We start from the raw sequence: 22,084 nt of genomic DNA on the forward strand, positions 1-22,084 counted from the left end.
TTGTGCAGGTGTAAATGTTTGCAATGTAGACATGATTCCTGATGCTTATATTTTATAAAAACACATAGATGCCTAGGCGTTATTTTATGAATAATTAGGCATCTACTTGCCCTCTTAAACTATGTGCCCTCTTATAAAGTTACCCTCTATGTGGGAGAAAAACTTTAATAAATACAGCCTTTAGACCTTGGGCCCTCTGGAGAAAAAAAAAATACCCGCTGCAGCTGAAATAACTCACTTAGAGCTGAGACTTTGGAATGGTGGAGTGATCAAATTCAAGGCTATCCTAAATGACAAATCTCAGCAGCTGCAGAGAAGCGAACAGGAGGCAAAAGTGGCAGCTACCCAAATGTAAGGCAGCCCTATCCTCGGATTACAACGATTCCATGCAGGCAGAGGCCAGAGATTGCCAGGTGTCAGTACAAGCAGATACCTAAAGATATTAATGTGTAGTCAATTTATCGTCTAAAGATTTTCTCCAGCTCTGTGTCACTCAATGGCACCTCTTTGTTTATATATAAAAAATAAATTAACAAGGGGCTATCCCATCACTTCAAAAGATATTGTATAATTGTAAAACCAATAATGAAAAACAACTTTAAACAGTTTAAAACCCTAATGTATTAGGGTTGATATTCAAAGTGATTTAATTGGGCAGAAGAGCCTCCTGCCCGGTTAAATCGCTTGTGCCTACCTATCCACTGAAATTCAGCGGCATTTAAGCGGTAGTGACGCTAAATGTCAGCACTAACTGCCCTTGTACTGTCTGGTTAGTGTAGGGGTGGCCCGTGGGCAGAGCTGGTACTTAAGGCCTCTTTTACCAAACCACGCTAGCAATTCCCACACAGCAATGGTGACAAAGCCTATTCAAAGTGAATGGACTCTGCTGGCATTGCCACACCGGGAATCCTAGTGCGGTTTAGTAAAAGGGGCCCTTAGCCAGTTAGCGGTGATATTCAGACTGCTAACCACTGAAGTAGGTGGATAAAGTTCAGACAGCAAAGAGGCTGTCCTAACTTTCTCTGCCAAGCTAACTGCACACCAGTCCGAATATTAGTCAGCATGCAGTTAATTTCCAGCTCAAAACAAAAAATCCCTTACCTCACTGGTAAACAAATTTGATAGAACAACCAGGAGAATGTACCAAATCTAATGATGAGAGAGGAGTGCCCTCACAAATTTAAACACCCACGTGGTAGTCACCAAACACCACTAACGGGTGAAACATTGCACTTCATTCATTGGGTCGCTCACTCACTGTTGTGGTATTTTATGTGCAATAATGTGCTATTTTGTGCTTAGTGCAACTGTGTGCCCCATTAGTGCTAACCGAACAAATGCACTGCAAATTACCAACTCAGCCAGCATAAATGACATATAAAACATGAAAAACTTTCATTTATCTTATGAGCCCTGCGCCAGTGAAACCAAACGCCAAGGGATCTGGTGATTAAATCACTTGATAGTCATACAGAAAAGACTGCTCTCCCCTAAAATGTAAAATCATTAGATTTGGTACACTCTCCTGGTTATGTTTGTTAATTTCTGGCTGGCAGCTGTAACAGGATACTGAATGCTAGAGCCCAGACATGGCCCAGAATTGAATATCTGAAGTAATTCAGCATGCAGTTGTAAGCAACTTAACTGCCACGGGATGAATATTTACCTCCATAATCTCTTGGAATACTAAGATCATTAGATTTTTTTTTCTAGGAGGCAGTATGATCTGGTAGGTAAACAGTTTGACACAATTAGTAAAGTTAGACCAATAAAGAGGTATCACCTACTTCACTTTTACAAATCCAGGTGGACAAAGGCAGCAATCACACTGCTTTATAACCTAACCCTGAAATCCTTGCAGATGAAATGAAAGATCTTTGTGATGTATAATAATTTCCTTTGCAAGAGTAGTATAGATAGCACATTTCTGAGTACCTCCAGAAAGTTAAGTTAACCCAATAAAAAGTTATCACCCACAATTAGTTTCAACCTTTATTTTCTTAAAATATAGAAATCTAAAATATTACATTTTAGGACCGTCTAGACTGACCATTTTCACTATACTCTGCAATACTGTAAACCCTCCTTGATCCCTTGAGAGGAGTGTTTTAGTGTTTGGAACAGCAGTTCTCAACCCAGTCCTCAGATTGCACCCAACTTGTTGTGTTTCTGGGATATCCACAATGAATGCAAATCAATCTCATGCATATTCAATGGATGCTATGATTACAAATCTATCTCATGCATATTCATTGTGGACATCTCCAAAACACAACTGGTTGGTTGTTTCCTGAGGCCTGGTTTGAGAACCACTGGTTTAGAGCAACAGGCTCAGAACCAGAAGACCAAGGTTCAAATCCTACTTCACTTGCTGATATTGCCTGTAACCTTGGGCAAGTCACCTTGAGGGCAGTTTTCATGCATAAAACAAGGTGCTATGAGCATAAAAGGGCCTTTGAAAACTGCCCAACACAAATACAGTCTCATATCAAGGAGCCAAACCCTGGGGCACAGCTGAAGCAGAAGGCAGTATACATGTAGGTTATCATGGAAAAAGCACCCACAACAAATAGCAGACGCAATTATTTTTTTCTTGTGAAAATTGATGCAATGTCTGTGGGTAAAAAGAACCCACAGATTTTATGCATCTGTGCTTTGTTTGAAAGTTGCTGCCTTTATCTCTGCTTACCTCAGGTATCCACTTAGATTGTAAGCTCTTTGATGAATAGATTTATTAGCACCTTAATTCTAATATAACTTAAAGCCTTCTTGAGCATCATTTACAAAGGATTGCTTAAACATAACTTGCAATCAACTTGGCATGCTACGTTAATCCTTCTCTCCAAGCGTGTTCTTAAAGGGGTGAAAGCAACCTTGCTTCCCCCTCTTCCCAAGACAATCTCCATGGGTCCCCTCCTCTCAACATAACTCCCTTCCCACAGAGACCCCCCAAAGACTACCACCCTCCTGTAGTCACCCCCCCCCCTCCCAAGCCTACTGCTTGCAATCCATGGTATCTACAGGATTCCAGGGCAGAAAGGATTCCCAGTAACTCATGTACTTGCTGGCACTGAGTTCAAAATGGCGCCAGCAACTCCTAGGGGTAATCTCAAAGAGCTACTGAAGCAGGCAGAAACAGGAGAGCACTTCTTTCCTGGAACCCGCTACACCCTAGGATTTGCAAGAGGTAGGTCCAAGGGGAGTCCATGAGAGGGTAGGGGATCTTGGGGGGTGGGGGGCTCTACAAAGAGTGTGTTCTTCAAGGGAGTTCTGTTTGAAGTGGGGTCAATGAAGGCAGTGTCTTTAGGGTGGAGGGGCAAAGGACGGTTGCTCCAGCCTCTTTAAGAACACTGCTTGGGAGCATCCAGACATAGGTTAGCAGCCCAATGTTCATTGACAGGAAAAAAAATGCCAGCTTTAAGGTGGAATTTTTTTCCTGGAATAATGCCGCTTGTGGTGTTCTCCGCAAACTGTGCTATTCAATATACATAATAATGTTATGTCTAGCAGGCTGTCTAATGTTGTTATTACAGTTGCAGACAGAACATTCTGACCCTTGTTCCAGAAACTGAGTGTCAAACGGTAAAGTACTTGGTACACTCAGATTCTGATCCAATATGATTCAAACCGGAGTTTTGGAGGGAAGTTTAAAGTGAAGATACTTACATGTAGCAGGTATTCTCCGAGGACAGCAGGCTGATTGTTCTCACATGTGGGTCGATGTCCGCGTCGGCCCAGGAATTGGATGGCATTTTGCAATCAAAATACAAAAAAAAGGTTTTATATTTTGCTTGCAAAATGCCATCCGATTCCTGGGCCAACGCGGACGTCGATCCACATGTGAGAACAAGCAGCCTGCTTGTCCTCAGAGAAAACCCAGTTACAAAGAAGGATCCATGTCTCTTTCCTCTCAGGACAGAGTCCAGCTAAGATGGATGTAAAGAAACGGTGAGTGAAGAATACCATCCAGGGACCCACCAGGAGTCTAGCTCATTGGACAAGGAACTAAAAGAGGAGTAGTAGCAGTAATTATTCAGAGCTGCCAGTCTGTTAATCACCTGTTCCCTGAAGGCTGAAATAAGGGACTGAAGTGTTCCTACTTTGCATAGACTGTTCATAGAGATCAGTCTGATCTACAGCTGTCCCTCTGAGGCACAAAGTGGCCCATGGCACAGGGAGACTGGATTCCAAAATCTTAGTCAGCCAACTATAAAGACTGAAGTTGCTGACATCTGTAGACCCCTAATCGGTGAAGGAGTTGAATTCTGCAAGCAGTGACACTGGTGAGTGCCATCTTCCAATCAGTGTCAGAGGATATTTCATCCACCCAGAGGTTTAACCTTTACCTGACTACAAAGGCAAGCATTGAGAAATCAAGGACCTATCACATAATAAAGGGAACATAATACCACCACCATTGGGATAAGAGAACAATAACTCTGTCACCACACAATTAATATAACATAACATCTAACAGAAATGGAAAAAGGATGCCAGATGGCTGGAAGAGATTTGAAATGGAATACAAAGGAGTAAACAGTAAATTCTAGTACCTAATATACGTACATGAGAGATGTTGGAGCTGGAAGGGCAATGCCTTTCAGTAGACCTTCTAGTGTTTCTTAGATGAACTGTTACAACCAATATTACCATCAATTTATTTTGATACTATGAACAATTTGTCTTTTGCTTTTTATTTCTTGTATCTTGTACATACTTATTAAAATACTGGAATTCCCATTAAAGGGTCTTTTTATCTTAAAGCCACTCTGGTCTCCTGTACTTTTTGATTTTAATATTCTTAAATGCCTAACTCTTTGCTACCACTTTGGTAAACTCAACATCTAGCAGGGAATCATTTACAGTCAGTGTGCTCCTGCTTAAGCATAAAAGGGAAAGATTAATTTTGGCCAACGATCCTATAAATTTATTATATACCCATCTCAGGGGTGATCTTCAATCACAACAAATAAGAGCTCTGCTACACTTGCATCTCATTATTATGTTTCTCACAGTAACCTAAACTAATGTACATTATGGCAGCATAATGCATATTATTGCAGTTTAGCACATGTTAAGGGGGCAAGTAATGTGGGTTACTGCCTTAACGAACTTTAGTAACAACCCCCTTGAATTAGGCTATTTGAGTTGTCATTCCTCTCAAGGGTGGAACTATTGCTTCAGCTAATTGTGATTTCTAGTCAGTGCTCTACCCTATTCAAGAACCTTAGTTATAAAACAAAACAACAGGGATCTCTTTGTTGTTTTTCACTGATTTTGCTCAAAGAAATAATAGCACACAATGTATTTGAAAATCAGAAAATTATTGTATTAAAGCTGTTGAAAACTGGGCTAGGTTGCATGGGTTAAAGTTGAACAATGACAAGACTAAAATGCTACAGCTGAGAAACCTTTATATATCTGTTCCACAGACTGTGCAATTAACTTCAGGTTTATCTTTACAGGTTGACAGAACCTCTTCAGCTCTTGGGTTTATTTTGGATATCAATCATACTTTTGAGTTTCAAATAAAGTAATTAAGACAGTCTCGTTTAGACTGCGTCAATTACATACTATTAGATCCCTGTTTTTGGAAGAACATTTTTCGATATTGTCCAAGCTTTGATACTTTCATATTTTGATTATTGTGGTATTTCAACTAAGTTGATTACTAGACTTCAGACATTACAAAATATTGCTCCACATATGATCTTTAAATGTCATAAAAATGATAGAGTCAATCCTCTATTAATCCAATTACATTGGCTACCAGTACAAGCTCGTATCTATTTTAAAATTGGCTTGTACCGTCTTTAAGATCTTTGATGGAGTTGGACCAGAATATTTGAAACAATTATTTTATTTTTTCCAAGAAAATTAGAACTTTAAGATCTCAGAATTATTATTCATTTTCCTTCACCGAAAGATGTGAATTATTCAAGAATTTAAGAGTTCCTATGGATTTCAGGCTGTTCAGTGCTGGAACTCCCTACCTAGTGAATTGATTTGGACTCCACTATAAACACTAGGGATCTCAGATGTTTAAATTCCTATTTTACTTTTTGATGCACTCTTAAAACATTTTTATTGCAAAACTGTTTCTGTTAATTTTATACTGATTAAAAATTACTTGTACTTCCCAGTTAATTTGCTGGCTCTTTGCAGTTGTATTTCTACTTTTGTAATCTGCTTTGTACCTTTCTAGATTCAACAGAATATAGAGTCCCAGATTAGATTAAACTGTTCTCCCCATGACACTCTTGCTTTCAGTTTATAAAGCACCCATGAAAAATACTGTACCATACTATAGCATATGTTACAAATATTTTGCAGTCTGCCGCTTACTCATGCCCTAAAATGGCCTTGTGGGATGTCATTTTGTTCACTTCAACATAAAATGCTGCTTTAATCCTTAAACATCTTGCTGGTTCATCATTATCAAATATATTTGATATACCCCAAAGTCAAAGTTTAGAATATTAAAATATATGAAAAAAAGATATAAACTTAACACACAAATGGAAAAAGTTACAAGTTCCAAAACTATAAATATAATTCAAAAAGGGGAGGGGGAACACCAGGAGAGGAAGGTGACTTTATAAGGATAACAAGTGCAAACATATAAGGGTGGTGCTACAATGGGAAAGCCCACAAACACAGAGACGCTCCAGAACTTTAGCCAGTGGAAAAGGCAAGGCTATTCTAGATAATTATTTTGACTCCTTCCACACTGTACAACAATGACATTAAAACACTTACCAACGGAGGTGGAAGTGACGTCACGGAGTCGGATGGCCGCCTGAATCCTTAGCTCCGTACTTCCCTGCTCTTAATTTGCTTTAATAGCGGCACCTTGGTCTTGTTTCTGTCCTGGAACGGCTCCTGGAGATTAGCAGCGACTCAGGGAGCAAGATGAGCAAAATATCTGCGTCCCAGACGCGTGAGGGTGAGCGGAGCTCGACGAGACAGTCGACGAAGAATCGATCGAGACACGTGTCACCGGCCCCGGATCACTCATCAGGATCCGAGTCGGCTGCGTCGAGTGCTGGTGTGCGGAGAGCTTCCCCGAAAGCGACCCTGTCTAAAGAATTGGCTAAATGCCTGAAGGAAATCAGGGCAGAGATCGCGGCGTCTAAACAAGAAATTCTTGAGCACGTGGACGCCATCAGCATTGACCTCCGCGAGCTGGGGGGTAGAGTTGAAACTCTGGAGGAACGGATGGACGAAAATGCTGAAAGATCGGAGGCAGCGGAGATCCGTTTTGTGCAGCTAAAGGATCAGACAGAGGAACTCCAATATAAAATTGATGATTTGGAAAATCGCGGAAGGCGACAAAACCTCAGATTTCGGGGAGTTCCTGAAAATGGAAACATGGAAGATGTGCCTGCAATTGTGAAATCCTTGTGTGAGACAATTATGGGAGAACCCATGGAGTCTGCTATTATTTTGTTTGATCGGGCTCACAGGGCACTTGGTAAGCCTAAAGACAATAAACCCAGAGACATAATTGTAAAATTTTCCTCCTATGCGCTTAAGGAAAAGGTTTGGCTAAAAGCGCGCCAAACTCCATCTGTGGAATACAAGAAGGAGCGAGTGTATGTGTACCAAGACCTATCACTATTTACATTAGCGCAGCGGCGTGTGATGAGACCTGCGCTAGAAATCCTGAGGAAGGAGAAGATCCCCTATAGGTGGATTTTCCCCTTTGCGCTGAGCTTTGAGTTTAAGGGTAAGCAACTTCGCTTCCGCAGGCTTGCGGAGGTATGGAAGTTTCTGCAGGAGGCCGGTTTGACAACAATGGCGAGCCCTGGGGGAGACCTGGCTCCCTCTACTCGAGAAAAATTGCAGCAGTGGAAGAGAGTCTCCCAGAAAACTAAAAAGCAAGGCCTCAAGACGTGACTTTGACTGAGATTCTGTTTGATATCCTTTTGGTTCTGATGTCTGCTACTGGGGGGACAGTCTACTTCTTTGACTCTGTGTGTTTATCTGTTCTTTGTTATTGGGACTTTGTGGAGCCTATTTTAAAGTGCAAAAGGTTTGAGTTTTGATGGTTGGATGGAGAGACTGGGTGGAAGTACTAAAAAAAAAAAAAAAGGGTAGGGGGGTGCTGGGCTGTGCACAAGGATTCGGGGGGACTGTTTGTTCTCCTGTAGGGCACTTCAGAGGGGATGTTCCCAGTCCGGGCCCTGGGACCCGGACTGGTGGGGGTTATGTTTGTGAAGGATGTTTGGGAGTTGTGGGGAGGGAAGGGTGGGCGGGGAGGTAGGGGAGGGAAGGGTTCTGGGAATAACTGGGGTCTTATCAATAATTCCCTCAGAAGATTAACATTGTTGCAACCAATTGAGGAGGCTCTAAAAGGGGGAGTGCACTGCGAGCAAGGTAATGGTAACAGGAAATATACTTACATGTAGACATGAGTGCTGATCTGAAAGTAATATCATACAATGTAAGGGGGCTAAACATGCCTCAGAAAAGACAGAGGTTTTATAGAGAACTGCAGAGGCTCAAACCACACATGGTCCTGCTTCAGGAAACACACCTGAGGCGTAAATATGAGCGACTCCTCTCCTGTCCGGGCTTTACTGGGGCGTACTTTGCCTCTGCGGAGAGCTCCAAAAAACGAGGGGTGGCGATATTGCTGCATTCTTCTGTGGCGGCACAGGTTGAGCAGGTCAGAAGGGATCCAGGGGGGCGCTACATATTTATACACATGATAGTGGACCAGGTGGCCTTAACAGTGGCCTCGATTTACGCCCCAAACAGTGGTCAGGCAGAATTTTTTGCGAGGGTCCGGAACACCTTGGCAACATTTGTTAAGGGGTCCCTGATAATGGGAGGGAACTTCAATGCGGTGATGCATACTCGCCTGGATCGCTCGGGAGTCCCCAGGGCGGAAGGCAATAAGGAATCACAGGCTCTGGCATCCTTGGCTGCTTCACTGGGCACACTGGACTTGTGGAGACTGACACACGGGACAGATAGGGACTATACGTTTTACTCCCCAGTTCATAAGACATATTCGCGCATTGACTACATTTTCCTGGACACAAACTTGGTCGAGAGGGGACCTGAGGCTGGCATTGAAAGTGTGACACTATCAGATCATGCCCCAATATGGGTCTCCCTCTCCACCATCAGGGCGGAATGGAAGGAAAAGAGATGGGTGTTAAATACTAGTTTACTACAGGAAGTGGAGGTGGTGGAAGGGTACAGGAATATGCTTAAGGAGTACCTTGAATTTAACACTGGCAAGGGAACTGGGATGCCCATAGTATGGGATGCTATGAAGGCAGTGTCTAGAGGATATTTCCTACAATTAGCTAGCAGGCGCGCTAAGATACGTAGGGCGCAGATAGCAGCGTGTATGGAGAAAATCCATCAGCTAGAGGGGCAACACAAGAAAAATAGGTCACCAAAGGCTTGGCAGGAACTGAGAAGGGAGAGGCTGCTTTTAGACTCTATATACTCAGAACAACTTAGTCTGATGCAAGCAAAATACAAGGCGGGAACTTACGAGTTTGCGAACAAAGCTGGACGTCTCCTTGCTACTAAATTACGTAGGCAAAAAGTAGATCGTATGATTAAGCAGGTTCGTAATGGAAAGGGAGAGATGTTAGGAAAATCTGAACAAATACGTGAATGCTTTGGGAAATTCTACCAGACATTATACGCAAAGGAGATTAACCCCTCCCCAGAGGATATTGGGCAATATTTAGATGAAAGTGACCTTTCCTCCTTAACCAGCCAGCAAAGGGCATTGCTGGATGCACCAGTAACTCCCATAGAAATTCAGAAGGCTATTAGTGGCATGCCCTCTTACAAGTCTCCCGGATTGGATGGGCTCCCTAGTGAATTCTACAGGCGGTTCACGCCTGAATTGGCGCCACTGCTTGCAGACCTGTTTAATCAGGTGGGAGTGGGGGGGACGCTGCCTCCATCTATGATGGAGGCCTGGATTGCAGTCATTCCCAAGCCAGGTAAGGATCCTACTGAATGTGGGTCTTATAGACCAATATCGGTCTTAAACGCTGACGTTAAAATCTTAGCTAAAGTGCTGGCAAGTCGCCTGGCGCCCTTGCTTCCGGTCCTGATACATCCAGACCAGGTGGGCTTTGTGTCCCATCGTAAGTCGATGGACAATATTAGGCGTACGCTAGACCTTATGTACCTTGCAAAGAGAAATCAAAAGCCACTCTGTCTGCTCAGTTTGGACGCTGAAAAAGCTTTTGATAGGGTCCACTGGTCCTACATGTATCGGGTACTGGAGGTCATGGGATTTGGGGTGACTTTTCGGAGTTGGATACAGGCGTTTTATAACTCTCCACGAGCATGTGTACGGGTCAACGACAGTAATTCGGACTTGTTTTCACTCCACAGAGGCACCCGACAGGGCTGCCCTTTATCTCCCCTCTTATTCGCAATGGTCATGGAACCTTTCGCCTCTCGGATACGTCTGGATCCGGAGATGTCGGGGGCTTGGGTGGAGGGTAGAATGCACAAAATGGCCCTTTTTGCGGACGACGTCCTGCTGTATGTGACCCGCCCACTTACCACGTTTCCCAGACTTAATTGTATTATAGATGAGTACGCAGCGGTCTCGGGATTCAAGGTGAACATGACAAAGTCCGAAGCTCTAAATGTAACGCTTCCTGAAGAGCTGGTGGTGACTTTAAAAGCGTCGTACTCCTTTAAGTGGGCTAATCGTCATATTACTTACTTGGGAGTGAAGTTGACCCCCAAACTTTCAGACTTGTTCCAGGCTAACTATAAAGATCTGGTTCGAGACATTGCAGTTGACCTGGAGAGATGGGGGGAATTAGGGGTTTCTTGGTTTGGCAGAATTGCGATTATTAAAATGAACATTCTACCGCGCCTGTTATATTTATTTCAGGTGCTGCCTGTGATGATGCCCAGGCGATTTATAGCTTCCATGCAGGATCGTATAGTGAGGTTCGTCTGGGCGGGTAAGCGGCCTAGGCTCTCGCGCGCGCTCCTTTACCAGAGTAGGAGGAGGGGTGGGCTTGGTGTCCCTAATCTCACTTGGTACTACAGGGCAGCACAGGGAAAAGCTGCGGTTGAATGGTTTCAAGATTACCCAGACAGGCAGTGGGTACAACTGGAACAGTACTCTATTGGCACAGTACCACTAGCAGCGCTTATGTGGCTTCCGCGGTCGTTTCGGGCGAAGGACGAAGAGTCCTGTCCATCAGTAGGAGTTACACTGCATTACTGGGATAGTCTGTTCCCCAATCATCAATGCGTCCTGTCGCGGTTCTCTCCAATAGCATACAATCCTCTCTTCCTGTCAGGGAACACAGAGGGGGTCTTCACTAGGTGGTATAAGGAGGGGGTCAAAACCTGGGGTCAAGTATTTGAAGAGGGTTCTCTGATATCACTAGAAGAGCTGCAGGCAAGGTACCCGGGTATGCGGGTAGATGACTTTGGGTATACTCAATTATCTCATTTCTTTAGAACAAAGGCAGTTAGATTAGTTATGCAAAGGGATAAGTTACCACTGGAAGATATTTGTGAAAAACTCCATACCTCCCGAGGACTGATTGGGTGTTTGTATCGAAGTGTTGGTGCCCAGGTCCAGTGTTATAGTCGTCACAGGAAAAGCTGGAACGATGAGCTGGGTGTTAATCTTGGGGAGATGGAATGGGGGAAGATAGAGAGGGCGGTGGCGAAGGTGTCCACTCACGTGCTGTCGCAGGAGAATGCAGTGAAGGTCCTGTACCGTTGGTATCTCACCCCGGACAGATTGCAGAAGATTTACCCGTCTTCGTCGGGATTGTGTTGGAGGGGATGCGGGCATCGTGGGACAATGGGCCACGTGTGGTGGAATTGCCTTAAAGCCAGAGCCTACTGGAAAGCGATACATAGTAGAATGCAGACCTGGCTGGGATGCCGACTTCAGTGGGCCCCTGAGATTTTTCTTTTCTCTGTAAGGGCGGTGGGCCTAAATTCCTATCAGCAGGAGTTGGTGCGTCATGCTGTTGGGGCAGCGAGAGTGGTACTTGCATCTCAGTGGAAACAGAGGGGAGTCCCTTCTGTAACAAGGTGGTGCAATAGACTACGGTATGTGTGCCAGATGGAGCGACTCCGAGCGGAGCGAACACATCAGATAAGTAGATGGCACCTGACTTGGAATCCTTTTCTCGCAGCTACCAAAAGTGGTTTGGAGTAGCAGCAGTGACTGTATAGATGTGGGAATTGAGAGCATCCTTGGGGATTGGTTGGAAGGGGGAACTGATAAAGGGGGGGATGGGGAGGGGGGTAATTCAATAGCTGCATACTCTTTCAAGGGGGGGGGGGGGGAAATCATGAAGTTTAATGCGAAGTAAATCTGGATGACTTCAGAAAAGCAATGTGCGAGACTCTGGTGCTTTGTTTGGCATTATACTTTTGTACATGTACACTGTAGACCTGATTTCTGAGTTCACTGTATTTTATTACTGTTTAATAAAGACTTCATTTAAATTTAAAAAAAAAAAAAAAACACTTACCAACAGAGGCTCGTACTGTTGTGATGTCATAGGTTTCCAAGCTAAATATAACCTCATCTACAGCCTGGATTCCTTCTTCAGAATTAAAGATGACCTCATGGTGCTCACTACCAATATGAGAAGCTACCTGTGATATAATGGAGAGCATTGTTAGTCTTTTTGCATGCACAATGCATTTCATTTCATTCAGAATACAAACACGGGATTCAGATATAGGCTCCAAAGAACAGAATGACATTTCACTGAGTTCGCTGCACATCAAATCTTTAATTCAAGCTTAAGTGCTGGAACTCAGGCTCTGCTGTACATATAGCAAATTTGCAAAAATAAATAGCTTACCTTTCTAGCAGCCTTTAAATCTGGGCTGTCTTCCATCCCAATTGCAAAGGTCTGCAAAGGATATAATATACTATTTTCTTTTATCAGTTTCAAGAGCACTGCTGCAACTAGACTGGAATCCAATCCACCTTTAGGAAGAAGAAAAATAAACTTCACAATCCAAATCTATATCATTCAGAGTAAGCAAAGTTACTTACCTGTAGCAGGTGTTCTCCAAGGACAGCAGGCCAATCATTCTGACAACTGGGTGATGTCAAGTGACGGAGTCTGGAGCAGACGCGGCCCAGCGCTCTGTCTCTTTAAGAGGCCTTTGGCAGCACCCCACTGCGCATGTATGGATGCCTTCCCACCCGTCATGCAAGCACAGGACCAGCAGTCTAATAATATAGCTGGAAAAGACAATTTTAAGGGGAGGAGGCAGGGTTTGTGAGAATGACTGGCCTGTATATCCTCGAACACCTGCTTAAGGTAAGTAACTTCACTTTCTCCAAGGACAAGCAGGCCATGTCATCTCACAACTGGGAATCCCTAGCTACCAGGCTCACCGAAAACAACACTAGGAAAATAAGGACTTGCAATGGCAACAACTAGATCACAAAAAGCGAAGGATACATACCTGTAGCAGGTATTCTCCGAGGACAGCAGGCTGATTGTTCTCACTGATGGGTTGACGTCCGATGGCAGCCCCAGGACCGGAATTCTACTTAGCAACAAAGTTTGCTAGAGCCCTCATGCGCACGAGTGAGCACACCGCGCATGCACGGCCATCTTCCCGCCCGTCGTCCCTCAGTCAACTTACAAAGCAAGACAAGGGAAGAAACAACTCCAAAGGGGAGGAGGGCGGGTTTGTGAGAACAATCAGCCTGCTGTCCTTGGAGAATACCTGCTACAGGTATGTATCCTTCGCTTTCTCTGAGGACAAGCAGGCTGCTTGTTCTCACTGATGGGGTATCCCTAGCCCCCAGGCTCACTCAAAACAACAAACAGGGTCAATTGGGCATCGCAACGGTGAGGACATAGCATAGATTGACCTGAAAAATAACAACTAACTGAGAGTGCAGCCTGGAACAGAACAAAAATGGGCCTAGGGGGGTGGAGTTGGATTCTAGACCCCAAACAGATTCTGCAGCACCGACTGCCCAAACCGACTGTCACGTCAGGTATCCTGCTGAAGGCAGTAATGAGATGTGAATGTGTGGACAGATGACCACGTCGCAGCCTTGCAAATCTCTTCTATAGTGGCTGACTTCAAGTGGGTCACTGACGGTGCCATGGCTCGCACTATGAGCTGTGACATGACCCTCAAGAGGCTGCCCAGCTTGGGCGTAAGTGAAGGATATGCAATCTGCTAGCCAATTTGAAATGGTGCGTTTCCCGACAGCCACTCCCTTTCTGTTGGGATCAAAAGAAACAAACATTTGGGCGGACTGTCTGAATGGGCTTGTCCGCTCCGCTCCAGATAGAAGGCCAATGCTTTTTTGCAGTCCAATGTATGCAACTGACGTTCAGCAAGGCCAGTATGAGGACGGGGAAAGAATGCTGGCAAGACAATTGACTGGTTCAGATGGAACTCCGACACCACCTTGGGCAAGCACTTAGGGTGAGTGTGAAGGACTACTCTGTTATGATGAAATTTAGTATATGGAGCATGGGCTACCAAGGCTTGGAGCTCACTGACTCTACAAGCTGAAGTTAACAGCCACCAAAAAAATGACCTTCCAGGTCAAGTACTTCAGATGGCAGGAATTCAGTGGCTCAAAAGGAGGCTTCATCAGCTGAGTGAGAACGACATTGAGATCCCATGACACTAGTGGAGGTTTGACAGGTGGCTTTGACAAAAGCAAACATCGCATGAAGCGAACAACTAAAGGCTGTCCAGAGATAGGCTTACCTTCTACATGGTGATGATAAGCACTAAATGCACTAAGATGAACTCTTACAGAGTTGGTCTTAAGACCAGACTCAGACATGTGCAGAAGGTATTCAAGCAGGGTCTGTGTACATAGTAACATAGTAGATGACGGCAGAAAAAGACCTGGACGGTCCATCCAGTCTGCCCAAGAAATGTGCCACTTTTTTGTGTATACCTTACTTTGATTTCTACCTGTCTTTTTCAGGGCACAGACCGTACAAGTCTGCCCAGCACTATCCCCGCCTCCCACCATTGGCTCTGGCACAGACCGTATAAGTCTGTAGGACAAGAGCGAGGGTCTAAGGCCTTGCTGTCACACCAGACGGCAAATCTCCTCCATTTAAAAGAGTAACTCTTTTTACTGGAATCTTTCCTGGAAGCAAGCAAGATTCGGGAGACACCCTCCGACAGACCCAAGGAGGCAAATTCTACGCTCTCAACATCCAGGCTGTGAGAGCCAGGTACCGGAGGTTGGGATGCAGAAGCGCCCCCTCGTTCTGAGTAATGAGGGTTGGAAAACACTCCAATCTCCACGGTTCTTCGGAGGACAACTCCAGAAGAAGCGGGAACCAAATCTGACACGGCCAGAAGGGAGCGATCAGAATCATGGTTCCATGATCCTGCTTGAGTTTCAGCAAAGTCTTCCCACCAAAGGTATGGGAGGATATGCATACAGGAGGCCCTTGCCCCAATGTAGGAGAAAGGCATCCAACGCTAGCCTGCCGTGGGCCTGAAGTCTGGAACAGAACTGAGGGACCTTGTGATTCGCCTAAGTGGCCAAAAGATCCACCGAGGGGGTGCCCCATGCTCGGAAGATCTTGCATGATTGATCAAGTCCATTTGGGTATGAGAGGGGGGTCATAAAAAATTGCTCCGGCGTAAAGAACAACAATGAATCTTTCAACTTAACACCACAGAACCTTGTGGGTTAAATAAAAATGTAGAATGGAACACATTTTTTTGAGGTGATATACCTTTAATTGAATCTAAGGTTCTGATTTGCGGATAAGTTGGCATCTTTTTAAGTTCTGCAGCTATCTTGGAGTCAATTTTGGCAATCATGAAGATATTTGGCAGTAATTCTTGCTGAAGCAGTGAGCTCCAACGAAACAAGGCACTCTTGTTGAAGATCTTTGTGTTTGCTTGGCGTGAATTTCAACAGTGCACTGAAGATGGGACGGTGAAAGCTCTGAATGCAACTACCGGAGAGTATCATTAGAGAAACGGCTGAAGTTTGAAATTTGGAGTACTTCTCTAGATGGATAAGTACAAGCTGTTTCACCATTTTTTGATATGTTAATTTTTGATACAAGCCTGTTGAATGTTTATTTAAACAATTTTTTTTTTTTTTTTTTTTGGGGGGGGGGGGAATTCCCTTTATAGTGTGATTGCTATTATTAATTTATAAAGCACATTCTTTCACAGTTCCATATTTTTATGAGATTCAGGGGGATTTTTTGGAACCAATGGTTTTTCTCCAGTAGGAGTTTTTTGTATTGGTTCTTTTTCCCCCTTTAATTCATTAAGGGATCCTTTTACAAAGGCGCACTGAAAAATGCCTTGTGGTAGTGTAGGCGTGGGTTTTGGCCGCGCGCCGATCCAATTTTTAGAGCGCCTGTAGAAAAGGCCTTTTTTTTTTTGCCAAAAATGGACGTGTGGCAAAATGAAAAATTTCCTGCGCATCCATTTTGGGTCTGAGACCTTACTGCCAGCCATTGACCTAGCGGTAAAGACTCATGTGGTAACTGGGCGGTAATGACCTACACGCACCAAATGCCGCTAGGCGCGTGTCTGTTATGCATGCCCGAAAACAAACATTATTTTTCAGATGCGCGTATCGAACACACGCAGTAGTCGGGTGGTGACTCCATTTTGGCACGCGTTGAGCGCACGGAGACCCTAAGGAACCCTAAGAAACCAATGATATTATTCTGTTCCATTTGCTGTTGAGGTGTACCAGGTGGTGGTACTCTTATTCAGAAAGCTTTTGATAAAGTTCTTCATGAGAGACTCCTGAGAAAATTAAAAAGTTATGGGATAGGAGACAAGGTTCTGGTGTGGATTAGGAATTGGTTACTGGACAGAAAACAGAGGGTAGAGTTAAATGGTCATTTCTCTCAATGGAGGAGGATGAACAGTGGAGTGCCACAGATTATTTAACATATTTATAAATGATATGGCAATCGGAACGATGAGTGAGGTGATCAAATTTGCAGATGATACAAAACCATTCAAGGTTGTAAAAACACGGGCGGACTGAATATTGCAGGAAGACCTTAGGAAATTGGAAGACTGGGCATCCAAATGGCAGATGAAATTTAATGTGGACAAATGCAAGGTGATGCACATTGGAAAGAATAATCCGAATCATAGTTACCTGATGCTAGCGTCCACCTTGGAGCTCAGCGCTCAAGAAAAAGATCTAGTTGTTGTTGTAGACAATATGCTGAAGTTTTCTGCTCGGTGTGCAGCGGCAGCCAAAAAAGAATACTAGGAATTATTAGGAAAATGTTTGTGAATAAGACCAAAAATACTATAATGCCTTTGTATCGTTACATCGTGCGTCCGCACCTTGAGTACTGCGTTCAGTTCAGGTCGCCGTATCTCAAAAAGATATAGCAGAATTAGAAAAGGTTCAAAGAAGAGCAACCAAAATGATAAAGGGGATGGAACTCCTCTCATATGAGGAAAGGCTAAAGAGGTTAGGGCTCCTCAGCTTGGAAAACAGATGGATGAGGGGAGATATGATTGAGGTCTACAAAATCCTAAGTGGTGTAGAACAAGTAGAAGTAAATTGATTTTTTACTCATTCCAAAAGTACAAAGACTAGGAGACACTCAAGGAAGTTACATAGAAGTACTTTTAAAACAAATAGGAGGAAATATTTTTTCACTCATCGAATAGTTAAGCTCTGGAACTCCTTGATGGAGGAAGTGGTAACAGCGGTTAGCGTATCTGAGTTTAAAAAAGGTTTGGACAAATTCCTGGAGGAAAAGTCCATAGTCTGCTATTGAGACAGACATGGGAAGCAACTGCTTGCTCTGGGATTTGTAGTATGGAGTGTTGCCACGATTTGGGTTTCTGCTAGGTACTTGTGACCTAGCTTGGCCGCTGTTTGGAAAACAGGATACTGGGCTAGATGGACCATTGGTCTGACCCAGTATAGCTACTCTTATGTTCTTATGTAATTTCCTCACTGGGAAGCTTTGAGGTTTCTTTTGTTAAATATTTTGGTATATCTCTATGGAAACTGTGAAAGATTAGTAGCTTTAGGCACAAGCTGGTGTTAATTTTTAGCACTGACTTATTACCAGTTTGATTTCTCATTTAGTATTTTTGATATATTAACATAATACATAGAGCAGTGGAGTCCTAAGTTTGCTGGCAGGGATACCCAAGTCCCGCTAGCTGAAGCTGTCCATTGCCCAAGCCTTGAGCTCCATGCTGCCTAAGGAAGTTGGAGGCATGCTTCAGCTGCTGACATCAGCAATCCTGCACATGCTCAGTTCAACATGAGCTGATCATGCACAAGAGTGCCAGCATCAATGACTGAAGCATGCCGCCGACTTCCTCAGGCAGCATGGAGCTTGGGGCTCGGGGAGTGGGTTCCCTCAACTGGCAGGGTTTGGGCATCCATGCCAGCCATTCCACAGGTGACTTGCTGCAGCTCCCCCAGTGATATCAGCCAGATTTTATGGAAGGATGTTGGTTAATCCTCATGCAGAGGAACCAGCCACAATTACTATAGTCTACTAAACAGACTCCTAAATGTATCTTAGCTGGAGCATAACATTTCTACAAGAGACCTACTGGACTCTAGGGTTCTCTTGCAATAACCCTTTCTCGATTATTTGTGACTGCAATTTACTGATCTCTATTACTAAATGCCAACTGGGCTTTGTACTTTGCATACCACAATCTTTTATACTGGGGATGATCAAAAGTAAATTCTGCCTACAAGACTTTTTACTCTAGGAAAATGAGAACTTATTTTTAACTGATGGGGACAAGACTACTCTTTTATTAAAAAAATAAAAAGTGGCCCACTAAAGATGTGTAGAGTAGTACAGTTACCACAGATTTCTTACAGTCTGTCACAGAAGACAAGGGAAACCACTGAAAAAGGCTGCTGTAATTAGTAGCCTGCCCACTTTGAATAAATTATGCATTGTTTCAATGTCATAAGGAAAAATGAAAAGGTTACCTGATAACAGACAACCAATTCTTCGGTGAGCCATTAAACGTTTTCTAACAGCATTTTCGAACAGAAGTCGAATGTTACTTTTCACTGTTTCCAGGTCAAAACCTAAAGAAAGAGGATTTGAAGATTTAGGAAGCAATACTTAGACAGCCTGTGATCAGAAGAACTCTGGTCAAACTACCCCTGATTAGGCAACCCAGGGGTTTGTTGTGAAAATTTAAGAAAAAGGACACACATATTTTTATTATTGCCACAAAAAAGTAGCTGCACAAATTTGCTAAAGTACTTTTTCAAGGCAAAAGTGTGTGTACACTTTCATTTAAAAATACACATACACTTGCCTTCCCAACCTATCCCCTCTCTAATAACATCTATAGAACAGTATGGGGTAACTTTATAAGTGGACACCTTGATGCTCCACAGTGAGAGCCTATTCCAATGTTCTTCAATGCAAGGCCCACAGGATAATGATGGCCCACAGGGATCTTTGAGATGACTTCCACCCTCATGTTGGCTTTTTTTTTTTTTTTTTTTGCTACTGGCAAATCATGCTTCTAATGCTGAGCCTCTGTCTCTATGCTTCTCCCCCCACCCCCCACTCTCACAGGTCCGGCATCTCTCCCTACCTCACTCTCCATCCCCACAAGGTCATGCAACCACTTGCATTTCTTCGCTGGCAGCAATTAAGTTAGGCCATCCCCAGAGATCATCCTTCTATCAGAACTTCCTGTTGCTGCGTGGGCGGGATGAGGCAGAGGAATAGTCGCCAGGGCTAGCCAGAAACAGCCTGACTTAATCACTGCCAACAAAGACATGCTAGTGGCTGGATGACTGCGGGAGGAGCGGGAGGGGTGGGAGGTAGGTCGGGAGAGATGCTAGATGCATAGGGAGGAGGAAGAGATGCTAGACTCATTGAGGGAGGGAGGGAGGGAGGGAGGGAGGGAGGGAGGGAGGAAGAGCGTGAGCAATGCTGGACTGCAGGAAGAAGTGAGAGTTGCAGGGGAGAGAGAGGGAAAGATGATGGAACTAGGTGGAAATGCTGCACATTGATGGAGAGAAAGGGTAGAGAGAGGGGGAAATGCTGCACATAGATGGAAGGGTAGAGAGAGGGAAGAGATGCTGTACATGGATGGGAGTGGGAAGAGTTGGAAAACTAGATAGATTTAAGGAGGAGGCAGAAAAATGGAAGAAAGCTGAATGTGAAAGATTAGTGCCAAAGATGGATATAGGGCAGGAAGAGAAGAAGACAGGCGGAAAGAAAAGAAATAGCAAATGGACAAGAGGCCCTGGGTTTGCTCATAGCATAGAAAGAGGGTAGCAGAACCAGAGACTGGGATCAAGATGTTACAAAAATAAAATCAGCAGGAGACGAAGGAGTGGGACATGGAAGAAGACTCAGCAAACAATGGGACTTGCAACGAAACAATGCTTTATTTGCACACAAGACAGTCCTTAAACTGTACAAAACACGTTTCTTTCAAAAAAGACTCTACATGGCACCATGTTTTGGCCAGTGCCTGCCTCAGGAGTCTTTCAATAATCAGTTCAAGCAATAATACTAAACAGCTACCAAGAAGGTTGTCTAGAGGTCTTTAAAAAGACCGTGATGAAACCCAAAATGTATTATAACATTCAGTTCTCATGTCTAAAAAAACAAAACGCTCCTTTAGGAGACATCGCATAGAGAAAAGGAATGACAATGCACTCCTTACTGGTCTGTACGAATCCACTATCGGGGTTAACCTAACGTAACTACAGGTGCCTAAATACAGCAATGGCGAATGTAACTTACAGTATTCTGTAAGTGGTGCTCGTAAGTGGCAGCATCGCCCACTGCCCTCCTATGTTCTACTCATGTGAACACACCCATGCATTTACATGCTATGCCACTTACACACATCCTTCCAGAATAGCACTTATCTGCAAAAGTGCTGGCATTCTACACATTTATGTACAAGTGGTGCACAAATACGCGTGAGCAGTTATAGAACTGCCCTTTATGTGCATACTTTCATTGCAAACAAGGTCAGCAAATCACCAAGAACATCATTTTCACATGTAAAACAGCATTTTACCAATGAAAATGGTTTTCATTATTGACTTCCCTGTAAATTAATTTATTACAAGACCTGTTTAGGGAAGTGCAATGTAATAAAGGGAATATCAGACAATGTCTCTAGGGGTGAGGGGGGCGGAAGAACGTTCAGGAGCGGTGGAATTTTGTGTTTTACTGTAAAACCTGAATAAGATTATTGTTATTTTGCTTTATTTATGACAGCATAAGCCACTCGATTAAATTTTTAATCTATAAAGTTGACACATAAGTGGAAATAAATTAAATGAAATAACTAAAGTCAGTATCATTTACAGAGTTACACTGAGTACTAGTTATCTGAATCTAAATCTACAGTTCCTTTTCAAAAATTACCAGTCTGATCTATGCAGAAATAATTATTTTCTGTTCCATCAAATATGTATTTTCATCTAAAATATAAAATTCTGTCAATTGTTAGAGGAACTCATTAAATAGGGTATTAATCAATGTCTTCTAGAATTCCTGAATCTTCTATTGTTTCATACATTTCATTATTACACAGTGAAAGGTATAATGAAGTTGAGAAAGATCCTTTCAGAAACAGATATCATTAGATAATGAACAAGCAACTGTTTGATGGTGCCTGCTCCTTATGGAATTATCATGTCTATGCCACTGAAAATGGCTTTCACTACCAGATGGCCATTTTATATATGTCTTTATCATTGCCTGGCTTAAACCAGGTTAAGATCACTAGGGATGTGCGTTCATTTAAAACATTTTCCATATAGTCTACTGTCATTTTTTTTCTTTTTTTTTTAGCTGAAATGACAGTAAATCCTGATTTTTTTTCATATGGCATTATATTGCACAATCTTTTGAAACAGTGTAGGCAACCTATTAAGGTTTCTTGTTTTACTTGTGACTTTTCTAATCACAGCTGAATATAGCAGAGACAATGGACCAAACCACTCTCAAGATTTTACAATGAAATCTCAGATTAAAATAAATATAGCTGGTGAAGTTTAAGAACTCTATACACTACCAAGAAGGCTGTCTGGTTTCCCATATAAAGCTCACTACAAATTCTC

General features: G+C 43.4%; 1 protein-coding gene across 2 annotated transcripts in view; it reads right to left on the bottom strand.

Annotated features, from left to right (window-relative positions):
* ASNS (asparagine synthetase (glutamine-hydrolyzing)) overlaps positions 1-22,084 on the bottom strand; it is a 238,436-nt gene that overhangs the window by 67,967 nt on the left and 148,385 nt on the right. For both annotated transcript variants that reach the window (XM_030200859.1, XM_030200868.1), the window contains exons 5-7: positions 18,962-19,063; positions 12,846-12,973; positions 12,507-12,633 (exon numbers count right to left, since the gene is read on the bottom strand). In XM_030200859.1, coding sequence (XP_030056719.1) covers positions 12,507-12,633; positions 12,846-12,973; positions 18,962-19,063 — 357 coding nt within the window. The remainder of the gene's footprint in view (positions 1-12,506; positions 12,634-12,845; positions 12,974-18,961; positions 19,064-22,084) is intronic.

Source organism: Microcaecilia unicolor, chromosome 1 (assembly GCF_901765095.1).
Source record: "Microcaecilia unicolor chromosome 1, aMicUni1.1, whole genome shotgun sequence".
Taxonomy (NCBI): domain Eukaryota; kingdom Metazoa; phylum Chordata; class Amphibia; order Gymnophiona; family Siphonopidae; genus Microcaecilia; species Microcaecilia unicolor.